Consider the following 18,913-nt stretch of genomic DNA (forward strand, 5'->3'; position numbering starts at 1 on the left):
CCAGTATGAGGTGTTTAAGTGTTTGTTTCTGTTGTCAGGTCGGTGGTGGTGTCCTTGCGTTTGCTCCCAAAACTCTTTGGAACCTTTCAGCAGTTCGGCTCCAGTTACGACACTCATTGGATAACCATGTAAGAAAGCTCTGCCCAGCATTAGCTCTTCGTTTTATCTGCCCAAAGAAAAACTGTTCCGAAACACAGTTACTAATTGATTACAGAGATACTTATACAATGCAAGATTTATCTTTTTTTTTTTTCCTCTAGCTTGCTTTGAAAAAATGTGCAAGCTTTAGTTGCGTTCTACTTGATTTGGATTTTATTTCCTGTTAATTCTGAAGTTTGCAAAGGATTTAAAAATAATCAAGTTATTGCCAGTTATTTCTAAAATAGGTGTGATATGAAATATCTCTGAGAAAATGTTGTAAAAAGAACTTTAGTAATAACACTGTAACGACTATGGTATTAAAGTAGTTATAACATAGCTATAAGTATCATGTGCAAACTTTAGTTGTGTTCAACTTTGTTTTGATTTTATTTCCTGTTAATTCTGAGGTTTGCCAAGGATTTAACAATAATCAAGTTATTGCCGGTTATTTCTAAAATAGTTTTGATATGAAATATCTCTGAGAAAATGTTGTAAAAAGAACTTTAGTAATAACACTGTAACAACTATGGTAATAAAATAGTTATAAAGTAGCTATAATAATCTTACTCTAAATGTGTCAAAACTGAATTGCGATAAAGTTGATTATGGTGTGCTGTGTGTGCTGCAGGTGGGCTGAGAAGGAATTGCACATGATGAAGCTCTTCTTTGATGATCTGTTACATTATATCCAGGAAGTGAGAGAACAGTGCCACAAATTTGCTCTGTAAGTCTCTCTGTGTGTGTGTGCCTGTAAGTCTGTGTGTTTAATGTGCAGTGTGGGTTAAAATCAGTCCTGTGTATCTCAGGTACAGTCACAGTGCAGAGGTGCAGGTGCGTCTCCAGTTTCTCACCTGTGTGTTCTCAACACTCGGATCACCTGACCACTTTAGTGAGTGTCTCTTTCTCACTTAACGACAGATGTGCATCTGAGACTCACTCTTTAACTGTATGGATTTCCTGTGTGTTTGTGTCAGGGTTGAGTCTGGAGCAGGTGGACATCCTGTGGCACTGTTTAGTGGAAGACTCAGAGTGTTACGATGATGCCCTGCACTGGTTCTTAAACCAGGTCCGCAGTAAAGACCAGCATGCAATGGGCATGGAGACGTATAAACATCTGTTCCTGGAGAAGGTCTGGTGACTGTTTAGTTGAACACCAAGCCTTAAGCAGAATGTGGTGTGAGAATAAGTCTTTCATCAACTGGTTTTCTCTCTTATCTCTCCCAGATGCCTCAGCTCAAACCGGAGACAATCAGCATGACAGGACTCAACTTGTTTCAGCATCTGTGTAATCTGGCTCGTTTGGCCACCAGTGCTTATGACAGCAGTTCCAACTGCGAGGTGAGACATCAACACCACAACTACTCTGTGATATCACTCTCTGTTCTATGGCTGTTTTCTTACTGTTTTCACTCTCTTTTCTCTGACTGTTCATACTCTCTCTCTCGCTCTCTGACTGTTCTTTCTCTCTCTCTGGCTGTTCTCTTACTGTTCTCACTCTCTGTTCTATAGCTGTTCTCTTACTGTTCTCAATTTCTTTTCTCTGACTGTTCACTCTTACTGTTCTCACTCTCTGTTCTCTGGCTTTTCTACATTTACATTTATTCATTTGGCAGACGATTTTATCCAAAGCGACTTACAAAAGAGGAATACATTATAAGCGAATCATCTTAAGGAGACAGTGGTACTACAAAGTTTCACTAGCACTAGAGTTGGGAAGGTCATTCCACCAACGTGGTATGTTGAAACCAAGAGTTTTGGTGCCTCTTTGTATTGGTGCAACAAGGTGACATTCCTTAGCCGACCTCAGGCTTCTGGTGGGAACGTAGCTCTGCAGAAAGGATTTTAGGTATGCTGGAGCAGACCCAGTGACTGTTCTGTATGCCAGCATCAGAGCCTTGAATTTGATACGTGCATCAACCTGCAGCCAGTGAAGAGAGACAAGGAGTGGTGTAACATGCGCTCTCTTTGGTTCATTAAAGACCAGATGTGCTGCTGCATTCTGGATAATTTGCAGCGGTCTAATTGCACATGCAGGTAGGCCTGCAATGAGAGTGTTACAGTAGTCCAGTCTAGTTATGACAAGTGACCGAACAAGAAGTTGTGTGGCATGTTCAGAGAGGAAGGGTCTTATCTTCCTGATATTGTAGAGTGTAGGTTAAGTTGCAGGTGGTGTTCCTTCATCCAGGCCGAGAAATCGAGATGATCTCTCTCGGTTCTCTGGCTCTTCTCACTTGTCTTTCTCTCTGTTGTCTCTGACTTTTCTAACCCTCTGTTCTTACTCTCTGACTGTTCTCTGGATATTCTCTGACTGTTTTTATTCTAAGTTCTCTGGCTGTTCTCTTACTGTTCTCACTCTCTGTTCACTTTGTTCTTACTCTCTATTCTCTCTGACTGTTCTAACTCTCTGTTTCTGGCTGTTCTCTCTGAATGTTCTCTCTCTTATTGTTCTTACTCTCTTTCCAAGTTCTCTGACTCTTCTCACTTGCCTTTCTGAATTTTCGTACATTTTTTTTCTGGCTTTTCTTTCTCTGACTGTTCTCACTTTTATTTGGCTGTTCTCACTCGCTGTTCTCTCTGACTGTTTTCACACTGTTCTCTTGCTGTTCTCTCTCTGTTCTCTAAATGTTCTCACTCTATTCTCTGGCTGTTTTCTCTGTTCTTTTGCTTTTCTTTATTTGACTGTTCCCACTCTCTATACTCTGGCATTTCTTTCTGACTGCTCTTACTGTTCTCATTCTCTGTTTTCTGGCTTTTCTCTCTGACTGTTCTCTTACTGTTTTCACTCTCTGTTCCCTGGGTGTTCTCTTACTGTTCTCTCTGACTGTTCTTATTCTCTGTTCTCTGGCTGTTTTCTCTGTTCTTTCGCTTTTCTTTATTTGACTGTTCTCACTCTCTATTCTCTGGCTTTTCTTTCTGACTGCTCTTACTCTGTTCTCTCTGACTGTTCTCTGGCTGTTCTCTTACTGATTTCACACTGTTCCCTGGGTGTTCTCTTACTGTTCACTGACTGTTCTTATTCGCTGTTCTCTTACTGTTCTCACTCTCTGTTCTCTGGGTGTTCTCTCTGTCTGTTCTCACTCTCTTTTCTTTGGCTGTTCTCTGGCTGTTCTCACTCTTTGTTCTATCTCTGGCTGTTCTCTCTGGCTGCCCTCTCTCTGTTCTTTCTGACTGTTCTCTGGCTGTTTTTTCTTTCACTGTTCTCTATCTGTCTGTTCTCACTCCCTGTTCTATCTCTGGCTGTTCATTTGTTCTCTGTATTCTGTCTCTGACTGTTCTCTTGGACTGTACACATGCTCTACTCTCTCTATCTGGCTGTTCTCTCTGCTCTCTGGCTGTTCTATGTTCTCTGACAATTCTTACTCTGTTCTCTCTAAATGTTCTCTCTCTGATTGTTCTTACTCTCTTTCCAATCTTTGGCTGTTCTTTTTTTTCTGTGACTGTCTCCCTGTTCTGAGTATTCTTACCATCTGTTCTCTGTAAATGTTGTGACTGTTCTCTCTCTTTGACTGCTCTCCCTTTTTATCTCTATCTGTTCTCTCTGATTGTTCTCTCTTATTGTTTTCTCTCTCTGTCCTTAGCTATGTGGTATGGATCAGCTGTGGGGAATCGCATTGAGGGCTCAGTCTGCAGACATCAGCCGAGCTGCAATCCAGTATATCAACTCTTATTACATTAGCGGTCTGTAATCTTCAAACTTCCTCCCATACATCTGTATAATTCATTAAACACATTAAAAATGTACATTAGGTGATTTTATTTATTTATGGGTGAATGTGGCTGCAGGTAAAACGGGTCTAGAGAAAGAGCAGGAGTTCATCAGTAAGTGTATGGAGAGTTTGACAATGGCTTCCTCTAACCTGGAGAAAGACGCTCACTCCAGTCTCACCATCATAGAGAGAGGACTACTGCTGCTCAAAACACACCTAGAGGCCTTCAGACGCAGGTATACACACTATACTACACAAAAACACTTCCAACGATATAATAAACGCACAGAAACCCACAGTAACACACAGTTACTGGCATATTTCAATAGAAAACTGGTGGATTGTTTAGTTATTGAGTGTGTTGTAGTCAGGCTGCTTAGATCTGATGTGTGTGTGTTTTCAGGTTTGCATATCACCTGCGCCAGTGGCAGATCGAAGGAACGGGCATCAGCAGTCATCTGAAAGCTCTCAGTGATAAACAATCACTCCCGCTCAGAATCGTGTGTCAGCCTGCCGGACTGCCAGACAAGGTGAGAATAAACACCTACTCATACTATAGCTCTTATTTTAGGCTGGGCTTCATAAAGCAGCAAGCACATGCTAACATAGGCAGTTTCAGTAAGATCAATAATTGGTTTATTACCGACTTTTGGACCAATCTTGTAACTGTTAAGAGCTTTCTCTTGTGCTGTTTTCTTTTGTAAACAAACCTTTTTTATTCTTACATTGGTGATTGGTGAAAATCATTGTCCTTATGCTGTGTGTGTAGATGACCATCGAGATGTACCCCAGTGATCAGGTGGCTGATCTGAGAGCAGAGGTCACTCACTGGTATGAAAATCTTCAGAAGGATCAGCTCAGTCAGCAGGCGCAGCTGCAGGAGTTCGGCCAGACCAGCCGACAGCAGGACTTCCCAGGTACCCACACAACCTAACATATCCTGCTGTTTTCATACTCTTCAGGTGTTATTAAATATACCAGTGCTGGTTCATTGTGACTATGTGTTTCATTGGCATTGTACAGGTGGTCTGATGGGTCCAGTGCGTATGATCTCATCGGGACACGAGTTGACAACTGACTATGATGAGAAAACTCTTCATGAGCTCGGCTTCAAAGACATGCAGGTAACGTGAACAAATCCACATACATACACTTAACCTGATTAACAAATATAGCAATAAGAACACTCCTAGTTACCCTTACACACCTTTTCAGATTTTCATATCTTTAATGTCCCGTCAGATGGTGTTTGTGTCTCTGGGCGCTCCGCGGAGGGAGAGGAAGGGCGAGGGAGTTCAGCTACCAGCGTCATGTTTACCTCCACCTCAGAAGGAGCACATCCCCATGCTGCTGCTCCTGCAGGAGCCACACCTCACCACGCTTTTCGACCTGTTGGAGATGTTGGCCTGCTTTAAACCACCCAGCCCCGACAGACCCCAGCAGAGCACTGAGGTACCAAACATCTGCCTCCACACCTTAGATGAAGCGAAATAGGATACACAGGTCTATACTGATCAGTGTTTGTGTGTGTTTACTCTTCGGCAGAGTGTTCGTTGTGAGGAGTTGCACCTCCATGCAGAGAATCTGTCTCGCCGTGTTTGGGAGCTGCTCATGCTGCTGCCTACATGTCCAAGCATGCTTCAGGCCTTCCAGAATATCTCTGATGACACGGTCAGTCACAAGACCCTCACCAGCATGGTCTTTATTGACCTAGAGCCTTTGTATTTTCCACATGACATACATGTGTTGTGTTTTTTAGGGATCTGACGGTTTGTGCTGGAAGGATCTGTTGAGAATCAAGAGTCCTCATAAGCTGCTGTATGCTTTAGAAATCATAGAGGCCCTCGGCAAACCAAACCGCAGGATTCACCGCGAATCTACGGTACAGACAAGCTCATGCTGCTTTTCACCTGACCAACACACTCTTCGAACATCATGTTCAAATAACCTTGTGGTGGGCCGGATTTGTCCCACAAGCCGGACTTTTGAGTATTACTGCTGTAAGGGTTCTTATGTTATCTTCAGTTGTGAAGCTGAATTCTCTGTTGTGTGTGTGTTTCAGGGCAGCTACAGTGATCTATATCCAGACTCTGATGATTCCAGTGAAGAACAGATCGAGAACAGCAAGAACACCTGGAGCTGCAAGGTACAATCACTTCCTCCTCACCTATAGATGCCTCCCTATGTGTCCTTCTAATTAGGCTTCAAGGCTGTAGAGTTGTGAAAATATTGTAGTCTTTGCAGCAGTTTAGTGTAAAGACCAGATAGAAATGAGTTACAGTAATCTAACCATGATATAATTAACAGATGATTGACAGTTTTGTCATTTTTTGCAACCGAGAGCGACAGAGGCAGGCAGTATTATAGAGTTGGAAGAAAGATGTTTTGATGAGGTGATTAAGTCAGAATCACACCCAGGTTGCATACAGTGGATGTTGACTTTACTAGAACTCCATAAGTATCTAAACACAGATTAGATTATGATGAAACAAGAGACTGGGGTATTCTAACTAGACTTATGTTTTGTCAGGGTTGAGTTTCTGGTAGTTTGCGGCCATCCCCTCTTTGAAGTCGTGGATACTAGTTGGGGGAGTAATGCTGTCCTGTCCCAGGAACTGATATAGGCGTGCATTTTCATATCCTTAGCATAGCTATTGAGTATAAGACTATACTGCTGAATAATCTTAAAGGGAGGCTTGTAAATGAGAGAAAAGAAGAGGGTCAAGTACTGAGCCTTGAGGCACACCGTGAGAGACTAGAGCAGGATGTGATTTGTGTTTCCCAAAAGAAACATTTCTGTTGTCACAAATTGCATCATTGTCAGTGATGTGTGATTGTGCTGAAAACTTGTTTCTTTTTTTTTTGTGTGGATTTTTCCCCTTTTTCTCCCAATTTGGAATGCCCAATTCCCAATGTGCTTTTAAGTCCTCGTGGTCGTGTAGTGATTCGCCTCAGTCCGGGTGGCGGAGGACGAATCCCAGTTGCCTCCGCGTCTGAGACCGTCAACCCGCGCATCTTATCACGTGGCTTGAGCGCGTTGCCACGGAGGCAGCACGTGTGGAGGCTTCACGCCATCCACCACGGCAACCAAGCTCAACTCACCATGCGCCCCACCGAGAACGAACCACATTATAGCGACCACGAGGAGGTTACCCCATGTGACTCTACCCTCCCTAGCAACTGGGCCAATTTGGTTGCTTTGGAGACCTAGCTGGAGTCACTCAGCACACCCTGGGATTCGAACTAGCGAACTCCAGGGGTGATAGCTAGCGTCTTTTACCACTGAGCTACCCATGCCCCCTGAAAACTTGTTTCTGAATTAATAATTCATCCTGTGTTTCTTTTGTAGTTTGTGTCATCTGGAGGTCTTCAGCTTCTGCTGGACATTTTTAATTCTGCTATTTTAGAGCCAAAAGAACAGGAATCCTGGACTGTGGTGAGTGTCTCTGGATAAACCCAGTGTCGGGGTATAAAGATGTATTGTTTATTTTCTATGTAGGTAATAGGTAAACAAGTACTACACCTGTCTATTTGAATGGGAAAAGACCTTATTTCAAGGAAAGACCATATTTGTAATCAGCATGAACGATGGTATCATTTAATTTTTTTTTCTTCAGCTCAAATCATGCTAAAAACTGTGAGTCTAGTTAGAGTGCATCTAATGTGTTCTAGACTAGAGTAAACAAACTCGATTGGTAGGCCGCCATATTAAGCCTCACAATTTTCTTGCTCTCTCTCTTTAGTGGTTGTTGGACTGTCTTGCGTGTCTGTTGAAGCTGATTTGTCAGTTTGCGGTGGACCCGGCCGATCTGGACTTGGCGTATCATGATGTGTTCGCTTGGTCTGGTCTTACAGACACACAGAGGAAGAGGGCGTGGCCAGGGAAGTCCCGCAAAGCCACTGGCGACCATGGGAAGGGCCTTCATATACCACGCCTTACTGAGGTGTGAAAACTTTTACAAACTTTTCCAGAGTCTGTGCGTGTCTGTGTATGCTGCAGCTAATTTTAAGATGACTTTGTTCTCTGTCAGGTGTTCCTGAGTCTAGTTCAAGGAACCAATCTCATCCAGCGACTCATCAATGTGGCCTACACTTATGACAATCTTGCACACAGGTGAGAGACACTATGTTGGACAACCTAGTGAGCTACTTTGCTGTCTACTGCATACAAAGGCAACTACCTTCTAAGGCAGCATCCTAACCCAAATTAGACCTCATAAGTGACTTGGAATGCTCTAAATAGGCACCATGTGAAGCACACAGTAGACTTGACTTACAATTCATTTCAGTAGAGTTTGATAGTGGCATGTTGCTAAGCTAAACAAATCGATACCAAAGTCCCTCTAAGGCATGTCCGGGCACACGGAAGCCATACTGGTAATGCCTCTGGGCAGCTGTTTCAAGTCAAGTACAGCTCCTCTTAAATACTTTCTTATGCCTGATTATTTTGCAGGGTTCTGAAGGCCCAGTCAGATCACAGATCCAGACATGAAGGTAAGCAAATGATTGGTTGAATGTTTGTGAAGGTTTTCATGCATGCAGGTTGTCACGGACGGTCAGGAAGAAATTTACAACTTTTTCTAGGCATGCATCACTATATCTATTGCTCAGATTTATGGTTAGGGATTTGAACAAACCCCTAAGCCCAAATATTACATTTTGGCATGTAACTGCCACATCGTTTGTCCTGTGGACATGAATGATACTTCAAATTGGGTGGCTCACTGAGTAGAGGTGTGCTTTTACATTGTGATTAGACTTTATATTTTTGTGAAAAAATCCCATAGACTTGCACTGAATGATGGACCCGAGCCATATCTAGAGACTAGAATGTCATAGAAACTTTGGGGTGGGCTCTTAATTAAATGACCATCTAGCAACCACATAGCAACACCTTGGCGACCATCCACAACACTCTTGCACTGAGGCAATAGGTTTTGCATGGGCAAGCACCACTTACATTGTCTCAGTAAAAATAAAAATCTACTTTGCCTTGATGTTATTCTGTGTTCACTGTTAGCAACATGATGAGTATGTTACTCTGTGTGTTTCTACAGTAACTCATTACTCCATGTGGTTGCTGGTGAGTTGGGCTCACTGCTGTTCTCTGGTGAAGTCCAGTTTGGCTGATAGTGAACATCTGCATGACTGGCTGAAGAAACTCACCCTGCTCATACCTGAGGTAACACACAGAAGAGAGCACTGCAGTTTCTCATTGGTGGTGACACTGGTTTTGTAACACTGAGCTGTTTTGTGATTTTGCATGTAGACAGCGGTGCGACAGGAGGCATGCAGTGGTCTCTATAAGCTCTCTCTGTCTGGACTGGAGGGAGGAGAATCCATCAATAGATCCTTTCTGCTGCTTGCTGCATCAACACTTCTCAAGTTCCTGCCAGACGCACAAGCGCTTAAACCACTCGGAGTCAGTACAAACATACAGTACTTATACTCTTTACCCTCCTATTGTCTTAAGAAACTGCACCCTCCTTTTATCCTTCGGGTCATTTTTGACCCGTATTGAAAACCATTGAAAATACATACATTTATTATTAGTGTACAATGGCACTAAAGTACCAAAATCTGTTTTAGTGTGTTCCAAAAGTGTATAATGATAGGGAAAAAGGATACGTTTTGAAAATTATTTTACATAATTTAAATATATATATATAAAAAAAAGTTTAATCATTTATAAAGTATTCTTTACCTGTACTGTGTCAAAAATGACCCATAGACAATAGGATGGTGAAATGGAAATGTTGACAATCTGCTAAACTTCATTTTTTTTGTTATTTTATTTTGATAATATTTGATAATTGATGCACAGTGCCTCTAAATTATTTATGTCCTAACCTTTTGTTTAATGAGTATATAAATGTTTGTGTTTTGCTGGGTCAGGTGGAGGATTTTGAAGAAGAGGCACTGTTCCGCACAGGCTGTAAGGAATACTTCTGGCTACTCTGTAAACTCATCGACAACATCCACGTGAAAGACGCCAGTCAGACTACCCTACTGGATCTAGATGCGCTGGCCCGACACCTTGCCGACTGCATTCGCAGGTCACACACACATCTTACTCATTCAGCAGGATTTCACGATTACCTTTAACTGGATTAGCTTCATTTTGCAAAGAGAACTGGCTCCTCTTAGGCTCTACCACAAACACAGTCTTATTAAATTGATTACAGTAGCACTTTTAATGGAAAATAACTGTTAACTGTTATCAGGTGCAACTTGTCAAGTAAATTAAATGTCCACACTAAAAGTGAAAGTCTTTCCCACAGCAACTAAAATCACTGCCAGTCAGAACAGATTTGATGTTTAACTCCCCTGTGGTATTAATATCACCTCGCTTTGGTATTCACGGTCATTTTTGACCGGAAGGATCAGATGTCTAACCCTTTTTTTAGTAATAACAACAAAATTATGTATTTCTTTTGGGATTTTATGCTATTTTGATTTTATTTACATGTACATTTCTAAATTGTACATTCTGAGACCTTATATAGACAGGTGCATGCTTTTCCAAATCATGTCCAATCAATTGAATTTGCCGTAGGTCGACTCAGATCAAACTGTAGAAACATCTCAAAAGATGATCCAGAGAAATGGGATGCACCTGAGCTAAATTTCAAGTGTTATAGCAAAGGGTCTGAATACTTAAGTCAGTGTGAAATTTCGTTTTTTCTTTTCAAAAATCTGGTTTCTGCTTTGTCGTTATGGAGTGTAGATTGATGTGAAAAAAATATTTAAAGCATTTTAGCAAAAGGCTGCAACATAACAAAATGTGAAAAAAATGAAGGGATCTGAATTCTTTCTGAATACACTATATACTTCTATAAGTTGAAACATGAAGAAAATATGAGAATGTGACATAAATTACAAATCACAATATATGCATTTGGATATGTATTTAGACATTATCAAACTATTATTTGTCAAAGTTTAGCATTTTAGATTTATTTGAAGTGTCAGTATTTGTAGTTAATGTCATTATGCTTGCAATCAAACCTGACCATGGTGTTACAAAGGGAAAACACAGAATAAGCATTGTTCTGCATTATGAGTGTGTTATCGTATCACCTGTTCATTTCTGAGTGTTGTCTTTAGCATTGTGACTGATTTATTTATTATTATTATTTTTTTATTTTTTAACTAATTTTAAAAAAAATCTCTGTTATAGTCTAACCAATTCATGTTTGTATGTGTGTGTAAATGTATTTGTGTGTGAGTGGGTGTGTATGTTTTGAACTAAGGATGTTTTAGAGTCTCACCCTGTAATTTCTGTCTGTTTTTTTCTGCATCGTGGCTGATTTATTGATTGTATTTGACAGAAAAAAAAATGTTTTTGCTCTGTTTTTTTTTGTCTTTCCCATTCATTTTCAATGGTCATTGAATTCTGGCCAGGAATACCAAAGGTCACACTTTTTTTTTTTTTTTTTTTAAGACCACTTGGAATTATCGACTTGGACTTGTACTTATCAAATCAATGTATGTTCAGATGGCAAATGGAGGAAAAGTCACAGAGTCTTGTACTGCTCAGATATAGGAAACCATTTTTATTAAATGAGGAAAATTTATTTCGGTCAAAAATGACCGGATAGCATAGGAGGGTTAATATACAGCTATGTAGATTAGGGTTTTCGACCAATGAGACTTCACTAATGCACCAGAAATAGAAACCATGTGACCATCAAAATGTCTCATATACAGTCAGACATCTACCCATCTACTATTGTTACAGATTTCACGATTTGAAAATATTTGATCTCAGAATGCCACAGTTTACCAATCAGAATGAAATATTTTATAAATTTGATTTATTCCCAATCGATCGTTGTGTTTCTCTCATAGTCGTGAGATTCTAGACCAGCAGGATGGTGCGGTTGAGGACGACGGTCTGACGGGTCTCCTGCGTCTGGCCACCAGTGTCCTGAAGCACAAGCCTCCATTTAAGTTCTCACGGGAGGGTCAGGAGTTCCTGAGGGACACGTATGATCTGCTGTTCCTGCTGCCCAGCCTGAAGGACCGCCAGCAGCCCAAATGCAAGAGTCCTGCGGCGCGCGCCGCAGCCTACGACCTGCTGGTGGAGGTGGTGAAGGGCTCGGTGGAGAACTACAGACTTCTGCACAACTGGGTCATGTCGCAGCATATGCAGGGTGAGGAATACATGCATACTCTGCAATCATCACATAAAGTTCAGGAAAATTAGTAATTAACTCAAATATGTCATAATTCTCTGTGTATTCCTCACTGTTTTTTTTTGTAGCATCTCATGCACCATATAAGTGGGATTACTGGCCCCACGATGATGTCAGAGCAGAGTGTCGGTTTGTTGGACTGACCAATCTAGGTGCCACCTGTTACCTGGCCTCCACCATCCAACAACTCTATATGATTCCAGAGGCCAGACAAGCTGTCTTTACTGCTAAAGTGAGTGCAAAACACACGCAGAGAGGATACCCTAATCTGATTGGATGAGCCAAGTTCAAAGCTGTTGTAAAATAGACAGTGGTCAACCAAAAGTGTATTTTGCCAATACGATAACTAAGGTGTTAGGAAAGGCCGATAACCGATTATTCAGCCGATAGTTTTTAAAATTGATTTACTGATTGATTTTTTTTCTCCCTTTTTCTCCCCAATTTGGAATGGCCAATTCCCAATGCGCTCTAAGTCCTCGTGGTGGCGTAGTGACTCGCCTCAATCCAGGTGGCGGAGGACGAATCTCAGTTGACTCCGCATCTGAGACCGTCAACCCACGCATCTTATCACGTGGCTTGTTAAAGTTAAAGATGACACATTTCTTTCATATTTTAAGCAATTTTACTTTTTTATGCCACTGTACACCTACAGAGGCCGTTCACACGAATACTTTCTTGCATCCGTCTGGGCTGTTTTTTCAGTAGTTTTTCTATGTAAACATGCGCTGGACGGACGTTTTTTAACTGTTGCGGCACATCAGCTTGTGGAGGAGCATTGCGTATTTTAAACACCCTGTCAGGACGTCAACTTTTTTTAAACGTGTCTCAAGACACCTGCGTTCTGTTAAATTCCTTGTGCTGCGTTTAGCTTTTTTTTTTACGCAATAACTGTTCAGTGCGAACGCCCCCCATTCCGCACATCAGTTGAATTCCAAGTTGATCCAGCATTATGCAAACAGCCTAAAGTTAAGATAATGAACTAGATTATTTAGTGGAAGAATTGTGTATTCTGTTGTGTATATTTGTAGATGTGTTGGAATATGTGCCATGTAGTGATTCTTTTGTATGTATGTGTTTGTGTGTTTACAGTATTCTGAGGATATAAAGCAAAAGACCACACTGCTGGAACTGCAGAAGATGTTCACCTATCTCATGGTATGTGACATTATTTTCATTTGTAAGTCTCTTGTAATAAAAGTGTGCTACATGTAAATGTATATTTTATTTCAATATGCAGGAGAGTGAGAGGAAGGCGTATAACCCTCGGCCGTTCTGTAAGACCTACACAATGGACAAACAGCCTCTGAATACAGGAGAACAGAAAGACATGACAGAGTTCTTCACTGACCTCATCACCAAAATAGAGGAGATGTCGCAGGACCTGGTAAGACACCTGTCTGTCTGTCAGTCTATCTATCTGTATCTTTCTGTCTGTATCTACCTGTCTGTCTGTCTGTCTATCTTTCTGTCTATATCTACCTGTCTGTCTGTCTATCTTTCTGTCTATGTCTTTCTGTCTGTCTCTCTGTATCTTTCTGTCTGTCTGTTTATCTTTCTGTCTGTATATATTTATCTGTCTTTCTGTCAGTATCTGTCTGTCTGTCTTTGTCTATATCTATCTGTTTGTCTGTCTGTCTGTCTGTCTATCCTTCTGTCTATCTATCTTTGTCTATTTATATGTCTGTCTATCCTTCTGTCTGTCTTTCTGTTTGTCTATCTTTTTGTCTGTCTGTCTGTTTGTCTGTAAGTCTCAGTGATTCTTCTGGATTAATCCGGAATGTAAAAATGTGAACCCACATGAGTTGTGTATATAAACAATAAAAAAGGGGGGTTGTTTTTTGCCCAGTTTTTTGCCGATCACATGCCTGATGTCTGTCTGTCTGTCTGTTTATCTATCCATCTATCTTTCTGTCTGTCTGTATCTATATGTCTGTTTGTCTTCTGTGTATTAAATAATGGTTGTGTGTTTGTTTTAAGAAAAACACAGTGAAAACACTTTTTGGAGGCGTCATCACAAACAACGTTGTTTCACTGGTAAGACAATGATTTATTCAACCCTGAAGCAACTGAGTGCATAAGTTTGCATCCCCCTTTTGTCTCATAAGTTTACACACTGCTTTCTGAAGTTATATAAGAGATGAAAGATCATATTTATTTAACACTGCCCTTCAGAAGCTACATAACAGATGGTTAAATATATCCAACAAAATTAAAACAATTTACACAAATGGTCCTTTTGAAAAGTTTACACCCCCTTCGTTCTTAATATAGAGTTTTGCCTCGTTCAGCATTCACGTTTTTACCTTTTGTAACAGTTTTGTATGATTCCTAACTGTTGAACTGTCCTAAGTGTCAAAACTGGATGTCAACATCATATAGCTGCTGTCGGGAAGAACTAATTTGTGCAGAAGAAAAATCAAATAACGTGCAGTAACATGGAAAAGTTTTCTTAAGAACTGTGGGCAGCTTCACTGCTCAGGACAACACAGGGACTTACACACAACTATCACAAAAGATAAAACCAGTCATTGATCATCAAGGAATCAACACACCATATTAAGAACAAAGGGGGTGTAAACTTTTGAACAGGATCAGGTAATTTTTTTGTTTTGTGGAATCTCTTTTTTTAAATAAACATCTAGCGGATTCTGCGAAGGTGAAGCAAACCTATGCACTCAACTGTATGATTGTGTGTCTGTCTTTTCTGAAAGAGTCCTAGCAGTTAGCGCATGTGCTGTAGAAACGTTCAGCTTTGGTGCTCATGCAGGAGATGTAGGTTTGAGTCCGGCCTGCATCTCATTACCCTTTTCTCCTCCAATAACTTCCTGTCTCTGAAATACAGAAGTGTCAAAAAGCCAAATATAGGCTCACGAATGAGCAATTTCATTGGTAAAAATGGTAGTATGTGTGGATGTTTGATCTAATGAATATACTGTAGATGTACTTAGTTGATTCTGCATGTTTTCTATCTCTCTGTGTGTGTATGTGTAGGACTGTGATCATGTGAGTCAGACAGCTGAGGAGTTCTACACAGTGAGGTGTCAGGTGGCAGATATGAAGAACATCTATGTGAGTCAAAAATGAAAATCGTCTTTTTTTTTTTCTCTCTCCCTTATGTTGCTCCAAACCCATATGACTGACTGACTTCTGTGGAACACTAAATGTGAACGTCCAGGCTGCTCTTTTACATTCAGTCGAAGTGACCAGGGGCTGTCAAGCTCCAAAAAGGACAAAACAGCACCATCAAATTAGTTCATATGACTCAAGCCCTATATTCCAAGTCTTCTGAAACCAAACGAAAGCTTTGTGTGAGGATCAGACATAAATGTAAGACATTACCACTCTCATTGTCTCCTCCTTTCTCTGTCTTTCAGGAGTCTCTGGATGAGGTCACTATTAAAGACACACTAGAGGGTGATAACATGTACACATGCTCTCAGTGTGGGAAGAAAGTACGCGCTGAAAAACGGTACAATTCACTTTTTATGAGTCTGAAAACTGAAATATTTCCCTTATGTGACAGAGAAGCAAATATTTCATTCTTTGTCTCTGTCAGGGCGTGTTTTAAAAAGCTTCCACGGATCTTGAGTTTTAACACCATGCGTTACACGTTCAACATGGTGACGATGATGAAGGAGAAAGTGAACACTCACTTTTCTTTCCCACTGAGACTCGACATGACGCCATACACGGAGGACTTCCTGATGGCCAAGGGAGACAGGAAGGAAGGTAGAACGGGATTCTTCGAGAATACGACCTCAAAAATGAAAAGAATTGAAATCGAAAATACAGTTTGTCTACTCCAGTCAACTAATCGTGACCACATTGGCAGGTTTCCGTGACGACAGTGATGCGAAGGCGGCGGAAAGTTACGAGTATGACCTCATCGGTGTGACGGTGCACACGGGCACAGCGGATGGCGGGCATTATTACAGCTTCATCAGGGACATAGTTAACCCACACGCTTACCGAAATAACAAATGGTGAATATTAACACTCATTTTTGAAGAAGAATGAACAAATAAAGGATTGTTGTATGCATTTACAGCTACTGAATCATTGTACCACAGGTTTTGGTATTGAAAACTGACTTTTAGATGCATTTGTTGTCATTTTAAAGTGCTGATGTAATTTCCTGTGTGCAGGTACTTGTTTAACGATGCAGAGGTGAAGCCGTTTGATTCGGCTCAGCTGGCCTCCGAGTGTTTCGGTGGAGAGATGACGGTATGTATTTTCATAGATACACTTTTCTTATCAGATCAAGTCATCCCACGTAGTTTCAGTTTTGTTGTTGAAAATGTTGAAATTGAGAAATGTGCACTTGTGTGTGGTTTCAGACAAAAACGTATGATTCTGTCACAGACAAGTTCATGGATTTCTCCTTTGAGAAGGTTGGTGATATATTTGTACAACTATTTTTCTACTTAAAATACTCTCAAAACAGACTAACACGTGATTCTCTCTCTCTCAGACGCACAGTGCATACATGCTGTTCTACAAGAGAGTGGAAGTGGAGGAGGAAAATGGCAAAGACTTTAACTTTGACATTTCTCCGGACCTTCTGGAGGTAAACCTCAACTCTATTTCACCTTCAAACTTCACAGTTGTTTTTCTGAGCATTTAACAGATGGTATCTCTTTGTCTCTCTCTCATAGTGGATCTGGCATGACAACATGCAGTTTCTCCAGGACAAGAACATCTTTGAACACACATATTTTGGGTGAGAGAATAATCTAGAACCATTTCCCAGACTTTGAACTTTGATACTGTTGTTGAATGTATGAGGATTTAGAAGTCTTTGACAACTAATTTTCTTTTGTCTCTTTCTTGTATTTCTACTGTGTTTTGTTTTATGTTCTGCGTTGTTTTGTTTTGTTCTTTATTTTGTGTTTTCTTTGTTGTTGTGCTTTTTATTTTGTTTTGTTCTGGTTTTTGCTTTGTTTCATGTTTTTTGTGTTTTTGTTTGCATTTTTTGCTTTTTTTTTGTTTTGTTTTTATTTGCTGTTTTTTGTGTTCATTATTTTGTTTTCTTTGTGCTTTTTTATTTTTTTATTTTGTTTGTGTTCTGGTTTTTGTTTGTTCTTTGTGTTTTTGTTTGTTTTTGCTTTGCGTTTTGCTTTGTTTTTGTTTGCTGTTTTTGTGTTCTTTATTTTTTGTTGATTTTTGTTTGTTTTTTTGTTTTGTGATTATTTTTTTGTCTTTTTTTAATGTTGTTTCGTTTTGCATTTTATTGTTTTGCTTTTTCTCTTTGTTGTGTTTGATTTGTTTTTTCTTTTGTTTGTGTTGTGATTTTACCTTGTTTTTGTTTTGTTTGTGTTGAGTTTTTGCTTTGCATTTTTGTGTTTTGCTTTTTGTTTGTTTTTTGTGATTGTTTTTTTTTTTTTTTGCTTTTTTATTTGTTGTTGTTTTATTTGTTTGTGTTTGTATTTTGTTTGTGTTTTGTTTTGTTTGTTTTGTTTCTCTAGTTTCATGTGGCAGCTGTGCAGTAGTATTCCCAGCACTTTACCTGATCCTAAATCAGTGTCTCTTATGACGGCTAAGGTGAGTCTGTTGACGTGAACAGCACTATCTGAGCAACACTACTGATCTGTCAACTGATGAAATATCAACTGAAAAGGGTTTACAGGTTCTTTGAGGAAAACATTTAGAGTTATTGTCCTGTGGAAAGACTTTGGTTCAGATGATCAGAGTAATTCTCCTTGCTCTCTTTCTCTTACAGCTCAGCACATCATTTGTTTTAGAGACTTTCATTCACTCCAAAGAAAAGGTGAGACAATGTTTTTGTCTTTCACAGGTGCCACTCAAAAAAGATCAAGATGTGTTTACTTGAGTTGTGTAGTTTTAACCTTCTTTGGTTGTTTAGTTGCAGTTCATTTTAAATCATTAATATTTTACGGGGGGTCTCGTTGTTGATACGTTTGTATCTGACTTGATGGGCCAGAGTATGTGTTCTTGTTAGTAAATCTTTTATCATATTTCTCTAAGCCCACCATGCTGCAGTGGATCGAGCTGCTGACCAAACAATTCAACAACAGTCAATCCGCTTGCGAGGTAACACACAGGCTCAAACACTTAACATTGCAGTACTGTGTTTTCACAAAAGTTTTGCCTGTGTTTAAATGTAACTTTGTGTGTGTGTGATGGGGTGTGCAGTGGTTTTTGGATCAGATGGCAGATGATAACTGGTGGCCCATGCAGATTCTAATCAAGTGTCCTAATCAGATTGTACGGCAGGTGAGTGTTTTACATGCACGTGCACACAAATACGCATCATGAAGTGTGTTGTCTGACGTGCTGCCGTGTTGTTTTAGATGTTCCAGAGATTGTGTATTCATGTGATCCAGAGGCTCAGACCAGTCCACGCTCACCTGTACCTGCAGCCTGGCATGGAGGACGGGTGTGTGGTATTTTTGAGTAAAGAATTTTGTTAGACAATAATTGCAAGTATTTTGTTCAGTTAGTATGTAAAGCTGATCATCATTCATACAGTACAGAAATGAACTTTCTGTTGAAGTGGCTTGTTTCTGATGGTTGTTGTTCCTCTGGTGTTTGATCTACAGCTCTGATGACATGGACGGGCCTGTGGAGGACATCGGCAGCCGCTCTTGTGTGACGCGGTTTGTCAAAACACTGCTGTCAATTATGGAACATGGAGTGAAGCCACACAGCAAACACCTGACCGAATACTTTGCCTTCCTTTATGAGTTTGCCAAAATGGGTGAAGAGGAGGTACACATCAACAATTTTATAACCACTCTTGTTTTGTATTGTAGGCATGTGTGTGTGTGTGTGTGTGTGTATATACACAGTGTTTTCTACTGTAGTTGAATATATACACAAATGTTTTTTCTTCTCTTGGTCATCTTA

General features: G+C 40.3%; 1 protein-coding gene across 1 annotated transcript in view; it reads left to right on the forward strand.

The window, feature by feature from the left end:
* Positions 1-18,913, forward strand: part of LOC127444240 (ubiquitin carboxyl-terminal hydrolase 34-like) — a 69,154-nt gene that overhangs the window by 37,487 nt on the left and 12,754 nt on the right. The window contains exons 18-57 of the mRNA XM_051703510.1: positions 39-128; positions 770-865; positions 948-1,030; positions 1,116-1,270; positions 1,366-1,479; positions 3,720-3,819; positions 3,925-4,084; positions 4,252-4,378; positions 4,618-4,765; positions 4,872-4,972; positions 5,091-5,300; positions 5,394-5,519; positions 5,608-5,730; positions 5,911-5,994; positions 7,198-7,284; positions 7,592-7,792; positions 7,880-7,962; positions 8,302-8,342; positions 8,906-9,030; positions 9,118-9,270; positions 9,744-9,904; positions 11,700-12,004; positions 12,115-12,278; positions 13,136-13,201; positions 13,284-13,430; positions 14,024-14,080; positions 15,038-15,115; positions 15,421-15,515; positions 15,603-15,775; positions 15,879-16,029; positions 16,192-16,270; positions 16,384-16,437; positions 16,518-16,613; positions 16,702-16,766; positions 17,512-17,587; positions 17,766-17,813; positions 18,032-18,097; positions 18,200-18,280; positions 18,358-18,443; positions 18,607-18,775. Coding sequence (XP_051559470.1) covers positions 39-128; positions 770-865; positions 948-1,030; positions 1,116-1,270; positions 1,366-1,479; positions 3,720-3,819; positions 3,925-4,084; positions 4,252-4,378; positions 4,618-4,765; positions 4,872-4,972; positions 5,091-5,300; positions 5,394-5,519; positions 5,608-5,730; positions 5,911-5,994; positions 7,198-7,284; positions 7,592-7,792; positions 7,880-7,962; positions 8,302-8,342; positions 8,906-9,030; positions 9,118-9,270; positions 9,744-9,904; positions 11,700-12,004; positions 12,115-12,278; positions 13,136-13,201; positions 13,284-13,430; positions 14,024-14,080; positions 15,038-15,115; positions 15,421-15,515; positions 15,603-15,775; positions 15,879-16,029; positions 16,192-16,270; positions 16,384-16,437; positions 16,518-16,613; positions 16,702-16,766; positions 17,512-17,587; positions 17,766-17,813; positions 18,032-18,097; positions 18,200-18,280; positions 18,358-18,443; positions 18,607-18,775 — 4,624 coding nt within the window. The remainder of the gene's footprint in view (positions 1-38; positions 129-769; positions 866-947; positions 1,031-1,115; positions 1,271-1,365; positions 1,480-3,719; positions 3,820-3,924; positions 4,085-4,251; positions 4,379-4,617; positions 4,766-4,871; positions 4,973-5,090; positions 5,301-5,393; positions 5,520-5,607; positions 5,731-5,910; positions 5,995-7,197; positions 7,285-7,591; positions 7,793-7,879; positions 7,963-8,301; positions 8,343-8,905; positions 9,031-9,117; positions 9,271-9,743; positions 9,905-11,699; positions 12,005-12,114; positions 12,279-13,135; positions 13,202-13,283; positions 13,431-14,023; positions 14,081-15,037; positions 15,116-15,420; positions 15,516-15,602; positions 15,776-15,878; positions 16,030-16,191; positions 16,271-16,383; positions 16,438-16,517; positions 16,614-16,701; positions 16,767-17,511; positions 17,588-17,765; positions 17,814-18,031; positions 18,098-18,199; positions 18,281-18,357; positions 18,444-18,606; positions 18,776-18,913) is intronic.

The sequence above is a fragment of the Myxocyprinus asiaticus genome, chromosome 7 (genome assembly GCF_019703515.2).
Source record: "Myxocyprinus asiaticus isolate MX2 ecotype Aquarium Trade chromosome 7, UBuf_Myxa_2, whole genome shotgun sequence".
Taxonomy (NCBI): Eukaryota; Metazoa; Chordata; class Actinopteri; order Cypriniformes; family Catostomidae; genus Myxocyprinus; species Myxocyprinus asiaticus.